At 35.4% G+C, this 16836-nt stretch overlaps 2 protein-coding genes and 1 long non-coding RNA gene across 3 annotated transcripts; 2 read left to right on the forward strand and 1 right to left on the reverse strand.

Moving 5' to 3' along the window:
• Positions 1 to 1704: 1704 nt before the first annotated feature.
• On the reverse strand, positions 1705 to 8684 carry fkbp9 (FKBP prolyl isomerase 9). The gene is made up of 10 exons (XM_051136227.1): positions 8250 to 8684; positions 7318 to 7463; positions 6520 to 6709; positions 5463 to 5608; positions 5186 to 5375; positions 4959 to 5104; positions 4699 to 4885; positions 4430 to 4575; positions 2265 to 2428; positions 1705 to 2167 (listed from the first exon to the last, which is right to left on the reverse strand). Exons 1-10 carry the CDS (start codon positions 8450 to 8452, stop codon positions 1988 to 1990), a joined length of 1698 nt encoding a protein of 565 aa, XP_050992184.1. The 5' UTR covers positions 8453 to 8684; the 3' UTR covers positions 1705 to 1987.
• On the forward strand, positions 2295 to 4572 carry LOC127181479 (uncharacterized). The gene is made up of 3 exons (XR_007829783.1): positions 2295 to 2432; positions 4205 to 4268; positions 4450 to 4572. It is a non-coding gene; the product is annotated as an uncharacterized LOC127181479 (long non-coding RNA).
• Positions 8685 to 8934: 250 nt separating the features above from the next.
• crtap (cartilage associated protein) lies at positions 8935 to 15811 on the forward strand. The gene is made up of 7 exons (XM_051136234.1): positions 8935 to 9802; positions 11132 to 11281; positions 13500 to 13671; positions 13765 to 13893; positions 14007 to 14152; positions 14248 to 14331; positions 15736 to 15811. Exons 1-7 carry the CDS (start codon positions 9344 to 9346, stop codon positions 15781 to 15783), a joined length of 1188 nt encoding a protein of 395 aa, XP_050992191.1. The 5' UTR covers positions 8935 to 9343; the 3' UTR covers positions 15784 to 15811.
• The last annotated feature ends 1025 nt before the right edge of the window (positions 15812 to 16836 follow it).

Consider the following 16836-nt stretch of genomic DNA (forward strand, 5'->3'; position numbering starts at 1 on the left):
TGAACTTACAAAAATAAAAAGAATTGGATAGTTTCTCAATAATGATAAAAAAAATGAATAAAGCATAGGTTAATATTTTCTCAATGCTTGACATGATGGTAATGGCAGCAGTATTGGAGACCGTCATCCTTGTGTGTTTTGTACACAATTTAGAACTACATTTTTAAGTTTGATTTGTGTATGCATTTTACACATACAGTTGAAGTCAAAAGTTTACATACACCTTGCAGAATCGGCAAAATGTTAATTATTTTACCAAAATAAGATGGATCATACACTTACATTTAGTACTGACCTGAATAAGATATTTCACATAAGAGACATTTACATATAGTCCACAAGAGAAAATAATAATTGAATTTATAAAATGACCCTGTTCAGCTTAGTCCCTTTATTGTCCTGAACAGTTAAACTGCCTGCTGTTCTTCAGAAAAATCCTTTAGATCCTATACATTTTTTGGCTTTTTAGCATTTTTGTGTATTTAAACCCTTTCCAACAATGACTGTATGATTTTGAGATCCATCTTTTCACATCGAGGACTCATGTACAACTATTACAGAAGGTTCAAACACTCACTGATGCTCCAAAAAGAAACACAATGCATTCTGAGCAGAATGAAGATGTGTACATTTTTGCCTAAAAATCTTTTTTTTTTTTTCATTTAGTACTGCCCTTCAGAAGCTACAGAAGATACTTACATGTTTCTCAGAAGACAAAGTAAGTTACATGTACCCTGATCTTCAAATTCAAAAGTTTTCACCCCCCGGCTCTTTATGCATCGTTTTTTCCTTCTGAAGCATCAGTGAGCGTTTGAACCTTTTAATAGTTGCATACGAGTCCCTCAGTTGTCCTCAGTGTGAAAAGATGGATCTCAAAATCATACAATCATTGTTGGAAAGGGTTCAAATACACAAAAATGCTGAAAAACCATGTGGATCATTCAGGTAACAACACAGTATTAAGAATCAAGTGTGTGTAAACTTTTGAACGGGGCCATTTTTATAAATTCAACTATTATTTTCTCTTGTGAACTATATGTAAACGTCTTTTATGTGAAATGTCTTATTGAGGTCAGTACTAAATAAAAAAAATAATAACATGCATTTTGTATGATCCCTCTTATTTTGTTAAAATAGTTAACATTTTGCAAACTTTTATGTAAACTTTTAACTTCAACTGTATCTGTTACAGTCAGTTCCAGTAAGAAGTCTCTGTCAGCCCACACCTACTAAACACACACCGACACACGTTCAAAGGATTATAAAAACACCAGGCAGACACTGACATTTAGACGCTCATGTTATACTTAAACATTGAGTTGGGTAGTGGCTGTTTCAGTGCTATTCCTATTTGCTAAGTCTTATCAGGAGGAACATATCAGACATACTCCATCATGAAGAAAACATTCAAAGTGCAAATTTTCATCAATATCATGCTCAAATTACAAACTTCCATTTCAGCATATTGCATTTCGGTTTGCCAATCCACAAGCTAAAACCTTGCATGCAACAAATGTTGTTTTGCAGCTGTTCATGTTAAGAGGAAGCTACAAGCTATTACATAACTTCTGTTGACTTAGATTAGGTTGAAGAAACACCTGGGTTACAGGAACATTGGTCATGGTATTATGAGCATGACTTATGAAAAGGAATATTTTTCAAGTTCTAATAAAATAGTGATTTAGTGAAATCCTCTTTGGGGGTTGGAATGTGTTTATTTAAGGGATTTTTTTTACAAAGTAATGTTTTGCACATTTGTATCACTCCAGACTCTTACAAACAGAGACCCGTACAAAAAAAATCAAATATAAACACAATTATGCACACTCATACATGCACACACCTCTCAGACAAACATCTAAAGTCAACAACATCACAGAGTGACACTTCACTAGCAAATTCAGTATCTTTATACCCTTCCCATTTCTAATATTCAACCACAAGACACAACCAATCAAGACACAACCCTCCATCCCTGAGTCCAGCCTCATAACTCATCATGAGTGGCTGCTTCATCTGCTTTGAGTTTAAACTCATCCTCTGTGATTCGTCCATCCTTGTTGCGGTCCTGATTATCGTACATGTTCTCTATAATGCGTTGCGGGTCAAAACCTGGTGCCAGACGACCTTTGCCCTCTTCTACCTGCTGGAGGATGTAATCTGAAAACTGTTTGGAAGGGAAAGATGATGGACAAATTAGCTTATAAACATTTCGGAGATGTATTGCTAAGCACGCATTCGTGCTATTAAACAGTAGGCTATACCTCAGTCGAATCCACTTGTGCGTCTTTGTTCTTGTCCATCTCAGTGAAAAGGTCGGGCGAGACATCGTTGTTCCACACAAACATGTAGCCATCAGGAAGACCTTCCTCCAGGTCAATCAACTCAACATCAAACACCAGCACAGCACTGCCAGGGACCTCCCCATCTGAGTAAGAAACAGTGCTTAATAATCTATTTTTGTGGGAAATAGTGAGGTTTGAACTGTGTTTATACAATTGGTGGCTCATTGTTACATACTTAAAAATAACATTAATTGACTGACTAAATGACAAACACTGATTTGGGAACCCCATAGTAGCATCCTACTCTTACTATTACTGCCATAGAAAGAATAAATACTACTATGTAGTTCTGTGTTCAGCAAAAACCTCCCTGAAAATTAATATGTCAGCATCTGAATTTTAGCTGAATAGTTGTTAGAAGAATTTACTTTGGCTCCCTCTGGTGGGTCCATTACAAATTGCAAAAGCAAAAAAAATTGAAACAAGTACTATAGCTAAGCATTGTAATAACATGTTTAGCATTAACATGCAATATAATATTTTTATTTGACAAATAAAAGGCTTCTGATATTTATCTAAGGATAAACAGTGTTTCCTGCACAAACACAACATGAGTCATGGCCAGTTTGACTCATGATGAGCAAATGAGTCATATGACCTGTTTCTTTTTAGTGGATGAATTCAGGACAACAAGAGTAGTCCAATTTAGTAACTGCAAACTAACAATGTGCAACACATTTGTTAAAGTATTTATTCATCTTGAATAACAATGCAACTGCTCATTGTTAGTTCATGTTAGTTCAGCCCTATTAAAAATATTAACAGATACAATTTTTGATTTTAATAATGCATTGTTGCATTTTAAATGTAACATTAACTAAGATTAAAAAAGGCTTTAAAAGTGTTAGCTCATGTTAACTATTTTAACAAATGGAACATTATTGTATTGTCACCAAACGACTTTTATGAGTCAGCTTTTTTAATGAATTGTTTAAAAAGATTTGCAAACTCACTAGTATTTAGACATTTTGTATCAGTCAGACAAGTCCTTCACTAATTTAACTAAAAACAGGTAGATTCAGTGTTCACTTTTGATGGTATATCACAGTTTTTCTCTGCCTGTGCCTTTATCTACTGCATTTTAATCACTATCCAAACAAACATGCTGCATATAGCATAAGCAGTTTTTGATGTAAATTAGATTGTATAATTTCTTAGCTGTGATATTATGTTACATAAAACATATCTGAATGAACCAAAATGAAATGAAAGTGAAAATTCACTCTCTGACAGCAGGTGGCGCTTATAGAACAGCAGCAATAGCAAGTTCCCCTCGGAGATACATTCATATAAACCCCAAAGCCCAGTTCAGTAACTACAAATTTCTTCTTTTTCGTGGATCGTGAACAGTGAGTTTGGTCTGACTGCAACAGTATTTTCTCCTCTTTGCATACTTCTTCAGCATCTCTGGCTTCTGTTAATGGCTGTTTATGGTTGGTTTATTTGCCCAGTTAAAGAATTAATTAATTATTCTAACAGTTTTTCAACAATTTATTTGAAGTGTATGCAGTTCCCTTGTGTAAAAACAATAGACACCATGTCAAATTTTGTAATGGTTACTGGTTACAATGGGGCTTCTATTGGTTTTAATTGAAACTGTAATGGACCCTGCGGGTTTCTACTGGTAATTGGTTGTCTTCTATTGGTGGCTTGTTAAAACCTCTAAATTCTATTGGAATATGTCCCAAAACACACTACAGAAAACCATTTTTTAATGGTTTTAAATCTTAAAATTTGATGGTTTGTTTCCTTCTATTAGTGGCTTGTTAAAACGTTGATGATTTGTAATGTTTGTAATGGTATTTGTAGTGGAAACCTTTAGAATTTCTGTGATGGTTTCTATTGTTTTTTTTCAGCAGGGTTAACAGGGATCTCCTCTCAATTGATAATGCTGTGTACTACATTGCTTAGGCATTTAAACAGGTGTGAATTTTTTTTACAAATACATACCATTTGCGTAATTCAAATCGGTTTACCAGTTGAACCTGTATATTGCCCAGCACTAACATTAACATAAATGTATTTGTATTTTTTTAATTAATATTTATAAAATATGTTTTTGTGTCTGTGAGAGGATGACTTACCTACTCCCCTCTCTCCATAGGCAAGGTGAGGAGGAATGACTAGCCTGCGTTTCTCTCCAACACACATTCCTATAAGCCCTTGGTCCATGCCTATGACCACCTGTCCGGCCCCCAGAACCACATCGTATGTCTTGCCATAGGTGTGCCTGCAGTTACACATAGACACAGTGGAAAACATGAATTAGATACAATTTCTTACATATAAACCATTTGTGTTGATTCCCATTTCTATATACTATGTATAATGATAAAACATAATTGCAACGCACGTGGAGCCGATATAAGTGCCATCCATGAGAGTAGCGTTGTAGTGGTATTTGACAAAATCACCACGTTTTGCACTGTAGGTGCATTTCTCTGGTTTCACACTGGTGATCTCAACTGTATCAGATGGGTTGTGGAAATCAATAATGTGGACATCAAACACCAGAACAGCTGAGCCAGGGATCTTAGTTCCTGTATGAGGAAATAGAAGAGGTTAATACAAAGATATGTACTTTTGACTATAAAAGGACTGATAAGCACACACCTGTGCCCTCTTCTCCATATGCCAGGTGAGGTGGGATAATAATCTTCCTGCGCTCTCCAACACACACACCCAGGAGTCCTTGATCCATTCCTGCGATCACATAGCCTTTACCGATGTAAGTGTCATATGTGCGATTCCTTGAGTAACTGAAACACAAATATAAGTTTAAGCATAAGCACATTGTATATCACTTTAAAAACAGTTTCTGTTCAAATCAAGGGCTCTACCTGGAGTCAAAGAATGTGCCGTCCAGCAGGGATCCGTTATAATGGTAACGCATGAAGTCTCCTACTTCACTCTTGCGTGGACAGTGTTCTGGAAGGCTTTGCACCTCTACTGTGATTTCATCTTTGGGGTTATGCAGGTCCAGCAGAACCACATCAAACACCAGAGAGGCCTGACCGGGAATGTCACTTCCTGTAAGTGGAGATAACTGGATGTTGTAATGCTTATTTTGCATACACAAATACTGTTAGTTAGTATTTCTAATCAAATGACCCTCACCATCCCCATTCTCTCCATAGCCAAGGGAAGGTGGCATGGTGATAATGCGTTTTTCTCCAACACACATTCCCAAAAGCCCTTGGTCCATTCCTGCAATGAGCCAGCCAATTCCCACGTAAGTGTCATAAGTGCGCATACGTGTGTGACTGCAAATGAAAGAATCAGAAATATTAATCAGGAAATGCATATAAATATTTTTACATATTTAAAGGGATAGTTCATCCAAAAATTCTGTCAATTAATTACTCACCCTCATATAGTTCCAAAACTCCAAGACCTTCATTCATCTTCAGAACACAAATTAAGATATTTTTGATGAAATCCAAAAGCTCTCTGACCCTGCATAGACAGCAACGCAACTGACACATTCAAGGCCCAGAGAGGTAGTAAGGACATTGTTAAAATAGTCCTCTATAATACTCTAATTTTATGAAGAAATGGTTGAATAAAGTCCTTAGTTTTGTTTTCTTTGCACACAAAAAGTATACACGTAGCTTCATAAAATTACAGTTGAATCACTAATGTCACATGGACTATTTTAACAATGCCCTTACTACCTTTCTGGCCCTTGAACATGGTAATTACGATCTCGGATTTCATCAAAAATATCTTAATTTGTGTTCTGAAGATCTTACGGGTTTGGATCAACATGAGGGTAAGTAATTCATGACAGAATTTTCATTTTTGGATGAACTGTCCCTGTAATATTTCACATGAATACCATGTATTGCATGCACAGATTATTCTGCTGTTAGTTCTGGTCCGTGAACCTGATTGGTCAAGCAGAGGTACAAAAGAGTATAACGACCCAAGTTATACTGTAAATGAATCAATATAACAAAAATGTGTAAAATATTGCTTGTACAATCTTTTGCTTCTATTAACTTATATAATCTTTTGATTTATTTCCATTAGAGATGGGGATTTTTTAGTGTCTCTTTCTGAATGTTACATGATTACGCCAGTAGGTGGCGACATGTGACTGCCTATATGAGTAATTTGACGCCTTCATTCAAACCTATCTGTCTATTTTTTAGGTCCACATGACTCATCTCACCTGGAGTCGAACAGTGTGCCGTCGAGCAGAGTACCATTGTAGTGATAACGGACATAATCAGACACTTGCACAGTGCGGCCACAGTTCTCTGGCTTGTGGTAGGTCTTTATCTGCACCTTGTCCTCTGTGTTCCATATGTCCAACATCAACACATCAAAGTGAAGGATAGAATCTGGGGGGATGATGTCACCTGAAAAGAAATCACACAAAAAAAAATGAAAAAACCAAACCAGCTTGGCAGCTTTAAAATCTGCCCACTAAAGCATGCTTAAAACCAGCTACTCTATAGAAGGACAATAAATGCTTTAGTCTTTGTGTTCACTATAAAGGCTGCATTATTTAATTATTGCATTAAAACTCTGCAAAGGGGAAGTGTGCCACCCTGTGTATTGTGTATTTCACTGAAAGAGCTGATGATGAGATGAATACGCCTGAGATTACTTGTAATAAACCTTGTATATATGTCCAGCCAAACTATACACAACTGTCTGCGTCTTCTGGAGCTGAACTGAACTAGTTCTGACAAGTGGACATGGCTTAACATTCTTCTTCAGATCACTCCCTTTGGGAGTTCACACCCCCATCTGTTCAACTTCCCCCCCTTTCTCTCTCCACCTAAAGAGGCCATGCTTCTCTGACTCAGCAGGAGTTCAGAAGAATCATGGGTATTGTAGGTCTCAGTGAGTTTTACACATTAGCATGTTATCTAGTGATATGTGCATTTAATTGTAAATGTGCTGATGGCACCTACACTGACAGACATTCATGCATGAAGTGTGGTTTTAAAAGTTGTTTTACCATAACCATTCTTTCCGTAGGCGAGCTGTGGAGGGATTTTGATCATCCATCGTTCATTAACACACATGCCAACTAAAGCTTTGTCCATCCCAGCGATCAACTGCTTCCGGCCAACAAACACATTATAGGTTGTGCTACGGTCATAACTGCAAAGAAGCACATTAACAAACATGTATACTGCAAAAATAATTTTCTATGTATGTATGTACATCAAAGCTTAAAACAATATATTTTAATGGGTTAAGAACCCATTGGGTGGAAAAAGCCTTATTATCTCACAATTTCTCAAAATGTAATTAAAATTAAAGAGTTTAGTGCAATAATATTTTTTTCCAAGAACACGTGCAAATAATATTTTTTACATTTTACATTTAAAAATTAAATTAATTAAATCTACACTGGAAAATATTTGTTGATCGTATAATTTTGGCTCAAAAACTGCACATAATTTCAAAGAAAGAAACAGAGGGTAACACTGAATTAAACATGAATTTTGAAGCAGACTAAAACAGTATTTTCTTGTGAGAAATACACTAATCTTTGTTTTATATACAATGTCGAAATTTGACTTTTTAGTAGGCTAAAAAGTATTAATATAGCTCTTTAAAAAAGTTGAAAAAAGTATGTCTTTTCATTAAAGTAGCTATTATGAAAATCACAGCCATTCACCATACTTCATTCATTCATTCACTTATTCATTGATCACTTTTACATTCATCCAGTCATATTAAAATATACAAAATGTTAACTTGTTTAAATCAATTGTATATAATGTGATTTTGCAGAAGTGAATGTTAATAGTAATTGAGCAAGACCCTCTGCTCTGCCTGCGTGGCTCTGTGCTCAGCAGACTGTAAACTCTACAAATGCAAATGGCATGAGGCCATGTAAAAAGAGGAACAATGGAGGTCAATCCTGCATTTTGCACTAACCTAGAGTCAAACTTCTTTCCATCAGGAAACATGCCGATATAATGATACCGAACATAGTCTCCTGACTTAACCATCCGGTCGCATCGCTCCGGAGTGAACGTCTTCTCAATCACGATGTCATCTAACGGTACCGGCGGCGCGTTGCATGCCACGAATGTCACTAGGAAAGCCAGTAGAATCATCTGAACCGTTAACCGTAGCATCTTCCGTTTGTGTTTTCGCAAAGAGCTCGTTGCTGCTTTCGGTGGCTGCAGCAGAGTTTCCTCTCACTCGTAGTGGAGAGGGGAAGTGTGTAGACGTGGTGGACGCGCTGGACGGATCCTCAAACTCCCTCTAACTTCTTTCTATGGCCCCGGTGTCACTTTACATGGAGAATACGCAGGAAAGAGCTCCGTTTAGTAGGGAAATGCGGAAATGCAGGCCTAGAGGCTGGAATGCTTTCTACGTGGCACAGAGAGGGGCGGCTCGGTTTTATGATGGGGGTTTATGAGCACTGTAATTATAGAGGGCCTGCTGAGCGGTGCATAGGCCTTTTTAACTTTAGATTTATTAGATCAAATCATAATATGTCTCCTTATATAGTGAAGTAGTTATGATAAATGCACATATGCGTTATAAAACTTAAGATATAAATTCTTCTTAGACCCAAATGCATCCAGGGACAACTGAATAAAACAATACTTGTGCATGTGAATAATGTTATAAAAATTACTGGTGTATATACACACTAGATATTGCAGCTTTGTATCTTTAAAATTACATATTTTACATGCTTCTTTGTATAGAGCTTGGACAAACTAGAATTAAACAGAAGCCATGAAAAATGTTCACAAATCAAGGCAGTGTAAACTTTCTTAGTTATATAACAAGGCCTGTGTGAAAAAATACTCTTTTTAGACCATTCAGACTTAAAAGTAAATGTTACCCACGGGATTTGACGAATTAATGTATTTTTGGTAAATCACAGTAGTGTTTATTTAGCTGCTTGGGGGAAGGGAGCGAGCTGACTGAATTTGGGGACGTGGAGAGGCTGTGGGGCGGGCGGGTCTTGTTCTCTCAGGCTCCTGCGTACTTTGGGATTCCCATACAGGACCATGGCCTCCTCATCGCACTGCCTCAGACTTGCATTTCTTTTATTCTGCTTTTCTGTTTGCGTTCTTGCGCAGTATGAGAAATACAACTTTCGTAGTTTCCCACGGCACGAGCTTATGCCGCTGGACTCGGCGTACCGACACGCTTTAGACCAGTACAGTGAGGAAAAGTGGCCCGAGACCGTTGAGTTTCTGGAGATGAGTCTCCGACTGTACCGGCTGCTCAGGGACAGCGAGGCCTTCTGTAACCTCAACTGCAGCACGGTGCGTCTCGACGACGAGACGCGCTTTAGCGACTTCCCCGAGCTGCACGCTTTCGGTAACGTGATGAAGCGAGCTCAGTGTCTGAAGCGATGCAAGCAGGGCTTACCTGCCTTTAGGCAGACGCTCCCCAGCCGAGAAACCATCGAGGAGTTTGAGAAACGGGAACCCTACAAGTACCTGCAGTTTGCTTACTTCAAAGTGAGTCTACTACTAAACATTAACTTTCACTCCTTACACCTACAATTATTTATAAAGCAAGTTTAAGGGTGAGTGTGTCGCAATACTGTAACATGGTAATAGATAATAGGACTTCAGATGGTTCACAGTGAAAATACAATGTAGTACGATGGTTGATTTTGCACTTTTTTGCTGTGTAGATTGTATTACATGGTAATACCATGGTACTGAATCATGTACACTACCAGTAAAAAGTTTTTGAACAGTAAGATTTTTAATGTCTTTTAAAGAAGTCTATTCTGCTCACCAAGCCTGCATTTATTTGATTCAAAGTACAGCAAAAACATTTTTAAATATTTTTACAATTTAAATGAATGGTTTTCTATTTGAATATATTTTAAAAATATATACATGTCATGTGATCCTTCAGAAATCATTCTAATATTCTGATTTGCTGCTCAAAAAAACCATTTATTATTATGTTGAAAACAGCTGAGTAGATCTGAGTAGAAAGTTCAGAAGAACAGCATTTATCTGAAATAGAAATCTTTTGTAACATTGTAATATCTTTCTCATTATTTTTCATCAATTTAAAGCATCCTTTCTAAATAAAAGTATTAATTTCTAATTAATTTCCCCTTTTGAATGGTATAGTGTATAATGTTACAAAAGCTTTTTATTTCATATAAATGTTAATCTTTGAATCTTTCTTACATCAAAGAATCCTGAAAAAATGTACTTAACTGTTTTAAATATTAGTGACACTGAAGACTGGAGTAATGATGCTGAAAATCTAGCTTTGATCACAGAAATAAATTACATTTAAAAAATATTCTAAAATAGAACACTGTTATTTTAAATAGTAAAAATATTTCAAAATTGTACAGTTTTTGCTGTACTTTAGATCAAATAAATGCAGGCTTGATAAGCAGAAGAGAGTTGTTTAAAAACATTAAAAATCTTATGGTTCAAAAGATTTTTATATATCAAAATACATGGCATTTCAAAGTTCTTGATGTGCAATGCAATGTTCAAGAGCATGTGGAAAAATCCAATACTATGTCAAAAACTTGAAATTTACGTTGCATTTTAATACTTTCTTAAAGGTAGATTATATCACATAGTTATAACAATGGTGCTGAATGTTTACCTTACGTATGTGCCATGGTACATTAAGTGCATGGTATTCTAAACTAAGCCTACTTATTAACATATATTAACATATTATGGAACATGGCAAAAATTCATTGGTTTACCTTGATACCTTTGTACTATGATTTGTTTGAATATGTGTATGTATACCATTTTGGTTTGGAAATGTCTGACATGGATTGTTATGAATTATTCCAGAGTGATAATTTGGCCAAAGCTGTATCTGCAGCTTACACATTCCTCCTGAAGCACCCTGATGATGAGATGATGCAGAGGAACATGAACTATTACAAGAGCTTACCTGGAGCTGATGAACATTTGAAAGACCTGGAGACCAAGTCATATGAGGTGAGATCCCACACACAAAACACTGAATAAGAGGAAATCAAATCCACATATTAATCCTATTGTTAATGCAGCTGGAGAGCTGCTACCATTACAGCAAAAGCGGATTAAATCAAATACTAGGAAAGAGACCTCTTTCTAAAACATAAAAAAAAATCTCAAGACCCTAAACTTCTGAACAGTAACAGTGGAATGCGATGGTGTTCTAAACTGACAGGTTTATTGTTTGTTTTTTTAAATCAAATGTAAATTCATGTCCCAGTCACATTTTATTGGTTAAATAATCTTTATTTACAATATAAGAAAAAGAAAAAAAATCTATTTTATATTTGTACATTAACAATGTAATCAATATTGTATTTATTGTAGTAAATTATGAATCTCATCAAGTTAGTGTTTTTAAACAATTCATATTTAATAATAACTCAAAGCAGAAACAATTTAAACAATACATTTTATTTGTGAACTTATGTTCAGCTATTCTTTATAATAGTTAACTTTTAACTATATTTGAATTTTTTGGATCATCAATCATCAAAGCTCTGTAAATATTGGTCACAGACAGAGAGATTTACTTTAAATGTTACCAAGATGATACGGGCAACCCCACCCCCATCTCTCTCCCACTTTGTGTCTTGTCCATTCTGATCTGTCCTATCATAATAAAGGCTAAAAATGTCAAAAAAAAAAAAAAAAAATAATAAAATGTAAAAAAAAAAAATATATATATATATATATATATATAATTTTTTTTTTACCAAGCTGACTACCTTTCTAAAAACTCCCACAGATCATGTTTTCATGCCAAGTCTTATTTTGATGTAACAAAGTTGTTAGATCTAAGTATGTGAGTTGTTTACTTTTTTCAATTAGTCTTCCCATTAACACCATTATATTGTTCATCCAAAGTGATTCGCGAGGTGAAACGCACACAAACACAAGAGGCGGGATTTATTGCATGAACCAATCACAGCCAATCATAACCAGTCATATCCGATCATATCATGATGGATGCATTGCCTCCTCTCACCTAACTTTCCCCTATTTATTCACAATTACCCCCCCCAGCAAACTCACTGCATCCTTAGGGGCTCCTTTAAATTTTAACTTTAACTTTACCTGCTGGTGTCGACAATGTTGCTTTAGAGAAACTAATGATTTACATACTTTTTAATTATATATTTTGTAATATTTGCATTATGTACTGTGAATTCTCATCCAATTTTTTGAGGAGGCACTGCCTCCCTTGCCTCCTTAAAGGAACTGCCTCTGAATGGTATAAATATATAATATTAAAGGGGTCATCGGATGCCCACGAGTTGATATTATTCCTTAGGGTCTTAATAAAAAAGTCTATAATATACTTTGGTTAAAAATTCTCAATGGTACATTAAAACAACACCATTTTTATCTTGTCAGAATGAGTTCTGCAAAAATCTACCGATTCTCATGGATTGTTCCTTTAAATGCAGATGAGCTCTGCTCGCCCCGCCCCTCTCTTCTCTCTGTGGAGTGACGAGCCTGTTTACGTTTAGTCACTAAACTTGCTAACTAGCAGGTTATTAGCAAAGGTTATTGCAGAAATTCATAAAAAAAAACTTATAATCACTTCTGCTGTAAGTGAAGCTGGATCACGAATGATTTGCGTGAACATAGACACATTTATGTAGATTGGGAGGCGCATTCCATTAACAAACAAACGTAATCCACTGCATCTTCAGCGCCTCAGATGTCAGGAGTAAATGACAACTACTATATTCATTATTACATCCAGCAACACAACACCTCAATCACTCAATCAGAGATATTCTTGTCTAACTTACATCCAGGTCAGACTGTTACAGCTGATGTAAGATGGGTCTGAGGTAAGCTGCTCATGTCAGTCAACTATCGTGGGAGTGGCCTTACTGACAGGCATCTGAGAATGGCTCAATTTGAAAAAGGGGTATTATTTTTACAGATTAATTAAAAACCACTGCATGGATTTTTTTTTATAATTATAGGGTAGATGTGTACATACACTGCCAACACACATTAATGTTCAAACAACATGTAAAAGTGAACTATGCATCCGATGACCCCTTTAATTTCTAATAATATAGCCTAATACATGTCTACATTTGTGCAATCCAAGCTCAGGTAACGCTCAGTTGTAATACATCTGTTGAATGTAATAAACTGTGTTGTAATTTACAGTTACATGGTGGTCCTTCTTATTTAGACGCTGTTTATTCGGGCCGTGCGGGCCTACAATGGTGATAACTTCAGAACGTCGGTGTCAGACATGGAGTTGGCATTGAGAGACTTTTTCAAGGTGTATGACGAGTGCATCGCAGCATCAGAGGGATCCAGACAGATCAAAGACTTCAAAGACTTTTACCCGTCTATTGCAGGTTGGCATATACCTGCTGCTCTTGTTATGTCTGCCCTTGAGATCCTTTGTAACTCAGCTGAAACATAACAAAGTGTCTTGTTTCTGTCTTTAGATCATTACACAGAGGTTCTGGAGAGGAAAGTTCGCTGTGAGAGCGAGCTGACACCGGTTGTGGGTGGATTTGTTGTTGAGAAATTTGTGGCAACCATGTACCACTACCTCCAGTTCGCTTATTATAAATGTAAGTCTAGAAAGTTCTCTGTTCAAACCTCTTATGTGAACCATGAATGTGAATTAGTGACATATGACGCATACGATTCCATTCAAAAGTTTCTCTCATTCATTCTCATTCAGTGAATGATCTAAAGAACGCAGTACCGTGTGTGGCCAGCTACATGCTTTTTGATCCCAGTGATCAGGTGATGAAGAATAATGTGGATTATTATCGATACCACAGAGAAAAATTTGGCCTCGCCGATGAGGATTTCTTCCCTAGAGCGGTAGGTGTCTCACATCATGATAACCAATGAATAAAACACCTTTATTTACCTCAAAATGTTTGATGTTGTACTCATAATGCATTCTCACGTAACAGGAAGCAGTGCGGTATTACAATCAAACAACACTACAGCTGCAGTTGCTAGAATTTGCTAAACAGAAGTTCCAGCCGGATGATGAGGTGAGAGCTGAGAGTGTTTGAGCACTTTTTGTTGTTGAATGTTCACATACATGAAGTCGTTTTGCAAATATTCGGAATAGTGATGAATGCTTGTAGTGTGAGTTTTAGCCACTTGGGTGCGCACTATGCTTACAGATTCACTCTGAGCCGTTTACTGCGTCACAACGCCCACTAGTGGCTGATACATTAAAGTTTTTAGATTCTTTTTAATTAGCGTGCAGTGCTATTTTAGTATCGTTGAGATACTGTTATTGTTTTGTGTACACTGCCATTCAAATGTTTGTAATGTTTTTTTAAATCTCTTTTATACTAGTCAAGGCTGCATTTAATTGATCAAAAATACAGAACAAAATAGTAATATTGCAAAATGTTATTACAATATAAAATAATGGTTTCTGTTTTAATATACTTTAAAATATAATTTATTCCTGTGATGCAAAGCTGAAATTTAATCAGCCATTACTCCAGTCTTAAGTGTCACATGATCCTTCAGAAATCATTCTAATATGATGACTTATTATTTGAATTGTCTATGATGGCAACAGTTGTGCTGCCAAATATTTTTTTGGAACCTGTGATACTTTTTTCAGGATTCTTTGATGAATAAAAAGTTAAACAGAACAGCATTTATTTAACATTTAAAGCTTTTCTAACAATATCAAAGTCTTTGCTATCTCTTTTATCAATTTAACACATCCTTGCTGAATAAAGTATTAATTTCTTTAAAAAAAAAAAAAGAATAAAAATGTACTGACCCCACACTTTTGAACAGTAGTGTATATTGTTAGAAAATATTTTTATTTTAAATAAATCCTGTTTTTTTTATTCATCAAAGAATCCTGAAAAAGGTATCACAGGTTCCAAAAAAAAAAATAAATTAAGCAGCACAACTGTTTCCAAAATTGATAATAAATCAGCATATTAGAATAATTTCTGAAGGATCATGACATTGAATAATGTCATGCAATGATGCTGAAACGTCAGCTTTGATCAGAGGAATAAATTAGATTTTAATGTGTATTAAAACAGAAAAACATTATTTTACATTGTAATAATATTTCATAATATAACATTTTCTTCTGTATTTTTGTTTAAATAAACAGCCTTAATGAGCATAAGAAATGTCTTTAAAATAATAAATAAATTTGAACAGCAGTGTATAAGCATAGTTTTTTTTATGTCTATATTAAAATTTTATACATTTCAGTTTTAGTTATTTAAGTATATGAAGTTAAACTAAATGAAAATGAGAAATTTTGCTTTGGCAACTAGCTAAAATGAAATAAGTAAGTTTTTAAAAAAATATTAAATATTTGATGTCATTACAGAATAAGAAGCAGATTAAATTTGAAAACAAACACTATTCTCTCTCTTTAACTTCCCCCAACCATGTTTCTCTTTCAGGGTGAAGTCTTAGAGTTTCTTGATGAATATCTTGATGCTGAGGAATAAATCTCATTTGCACTGAAAAAAAAAAAAACATTGTGAAAAAGACCATAAAGGTATTCTCCATTCTGTACCATTTTTCTTCTTGTATTTATTTAGAGATTGGTGATTGGAAGCATAAATATCTTTTTTTTACTGAACACATACGGATTTTACAGATGCACGAGCCAAAAGATAATAAATCTGAGTCCCTGTCAACTTAACTGTATCTCAGAGAAAATAATGTTGTGTTTTTATTTTGTTGGTTGGATTGTTTTAATAAAGATATCTTTTCTGTACTGAATAAAAAGTAGCAATGTTGGATCTGACCCAGATTGGATACCATGTGGAGATATCCAGGCAGACTTGAGCCGCAAAAACTGGTTAAACACTGAAAATGTATTTTTTGGCTGACTGTTACAGATAGAGATGCTATCGTAATAAATCATGTGGATGAAAATGCTTAAACTCAACACTTTTCTGGTGTGAAATACTGGTGAATTTATCAGTGATTTTCAATAACTGTATTGTTTTAGTTAAAGGAGTACTTCACTTCCACAACAAAAATTTACAGATAATTTACTCACCCCCTTGTCATCCAAGATGTTCATGTCTTTCTTTCTTCAGTCGTAAATAAATTATGTTTTTGGAGGAAAACATTTCAGGATTGCTCTCCATACAGTGGGCTTCCATGAGTTTGAACTTTCAAAATACAGTTTAAATGCAGCTTCAAAGAGCTCTAAACAATCCCAGCCGAGGGTCTTATCTAGCAAAATTGATTGGTTATTTTCTAAAATAATTGACCATTTATATACTTTTTAACCTCAAATGCTCGTCTTGTCTAGCTCTTTGTCAACTCTGTGTATTCCAGTTCAAGACAGTAAGGGTATGTCGAAAAACTCCCATCTCGTTTTCTTCCTCAACTTTAAAATCGTCCTACATCGCTGTAGAAGTACCAACCCAGTGTTTACAAAGTGAACGTGCAAAGAAGATTAAACGCTAAAAAGTTAAAGTTAAACCCTTTACAAAAAAAAAGGTAAAACAGCGATGTAGGATGATTTTGAAGTTGGAGATGAAAAT

Source organism: Labeo rohita, chromosome 19 (assembly GCF_022985175.1).
Source record: "Labeo rohita strain BAU-BD-2019 chromosome 19, IGBB_LRoh.1.0, whole genome shotgun sequence".
NCBI lineage: Eukaryota > Metazoa > Chordata > Actinopteri > Cypriniformes > Cyprinidae > Labeo > Labeo rohita.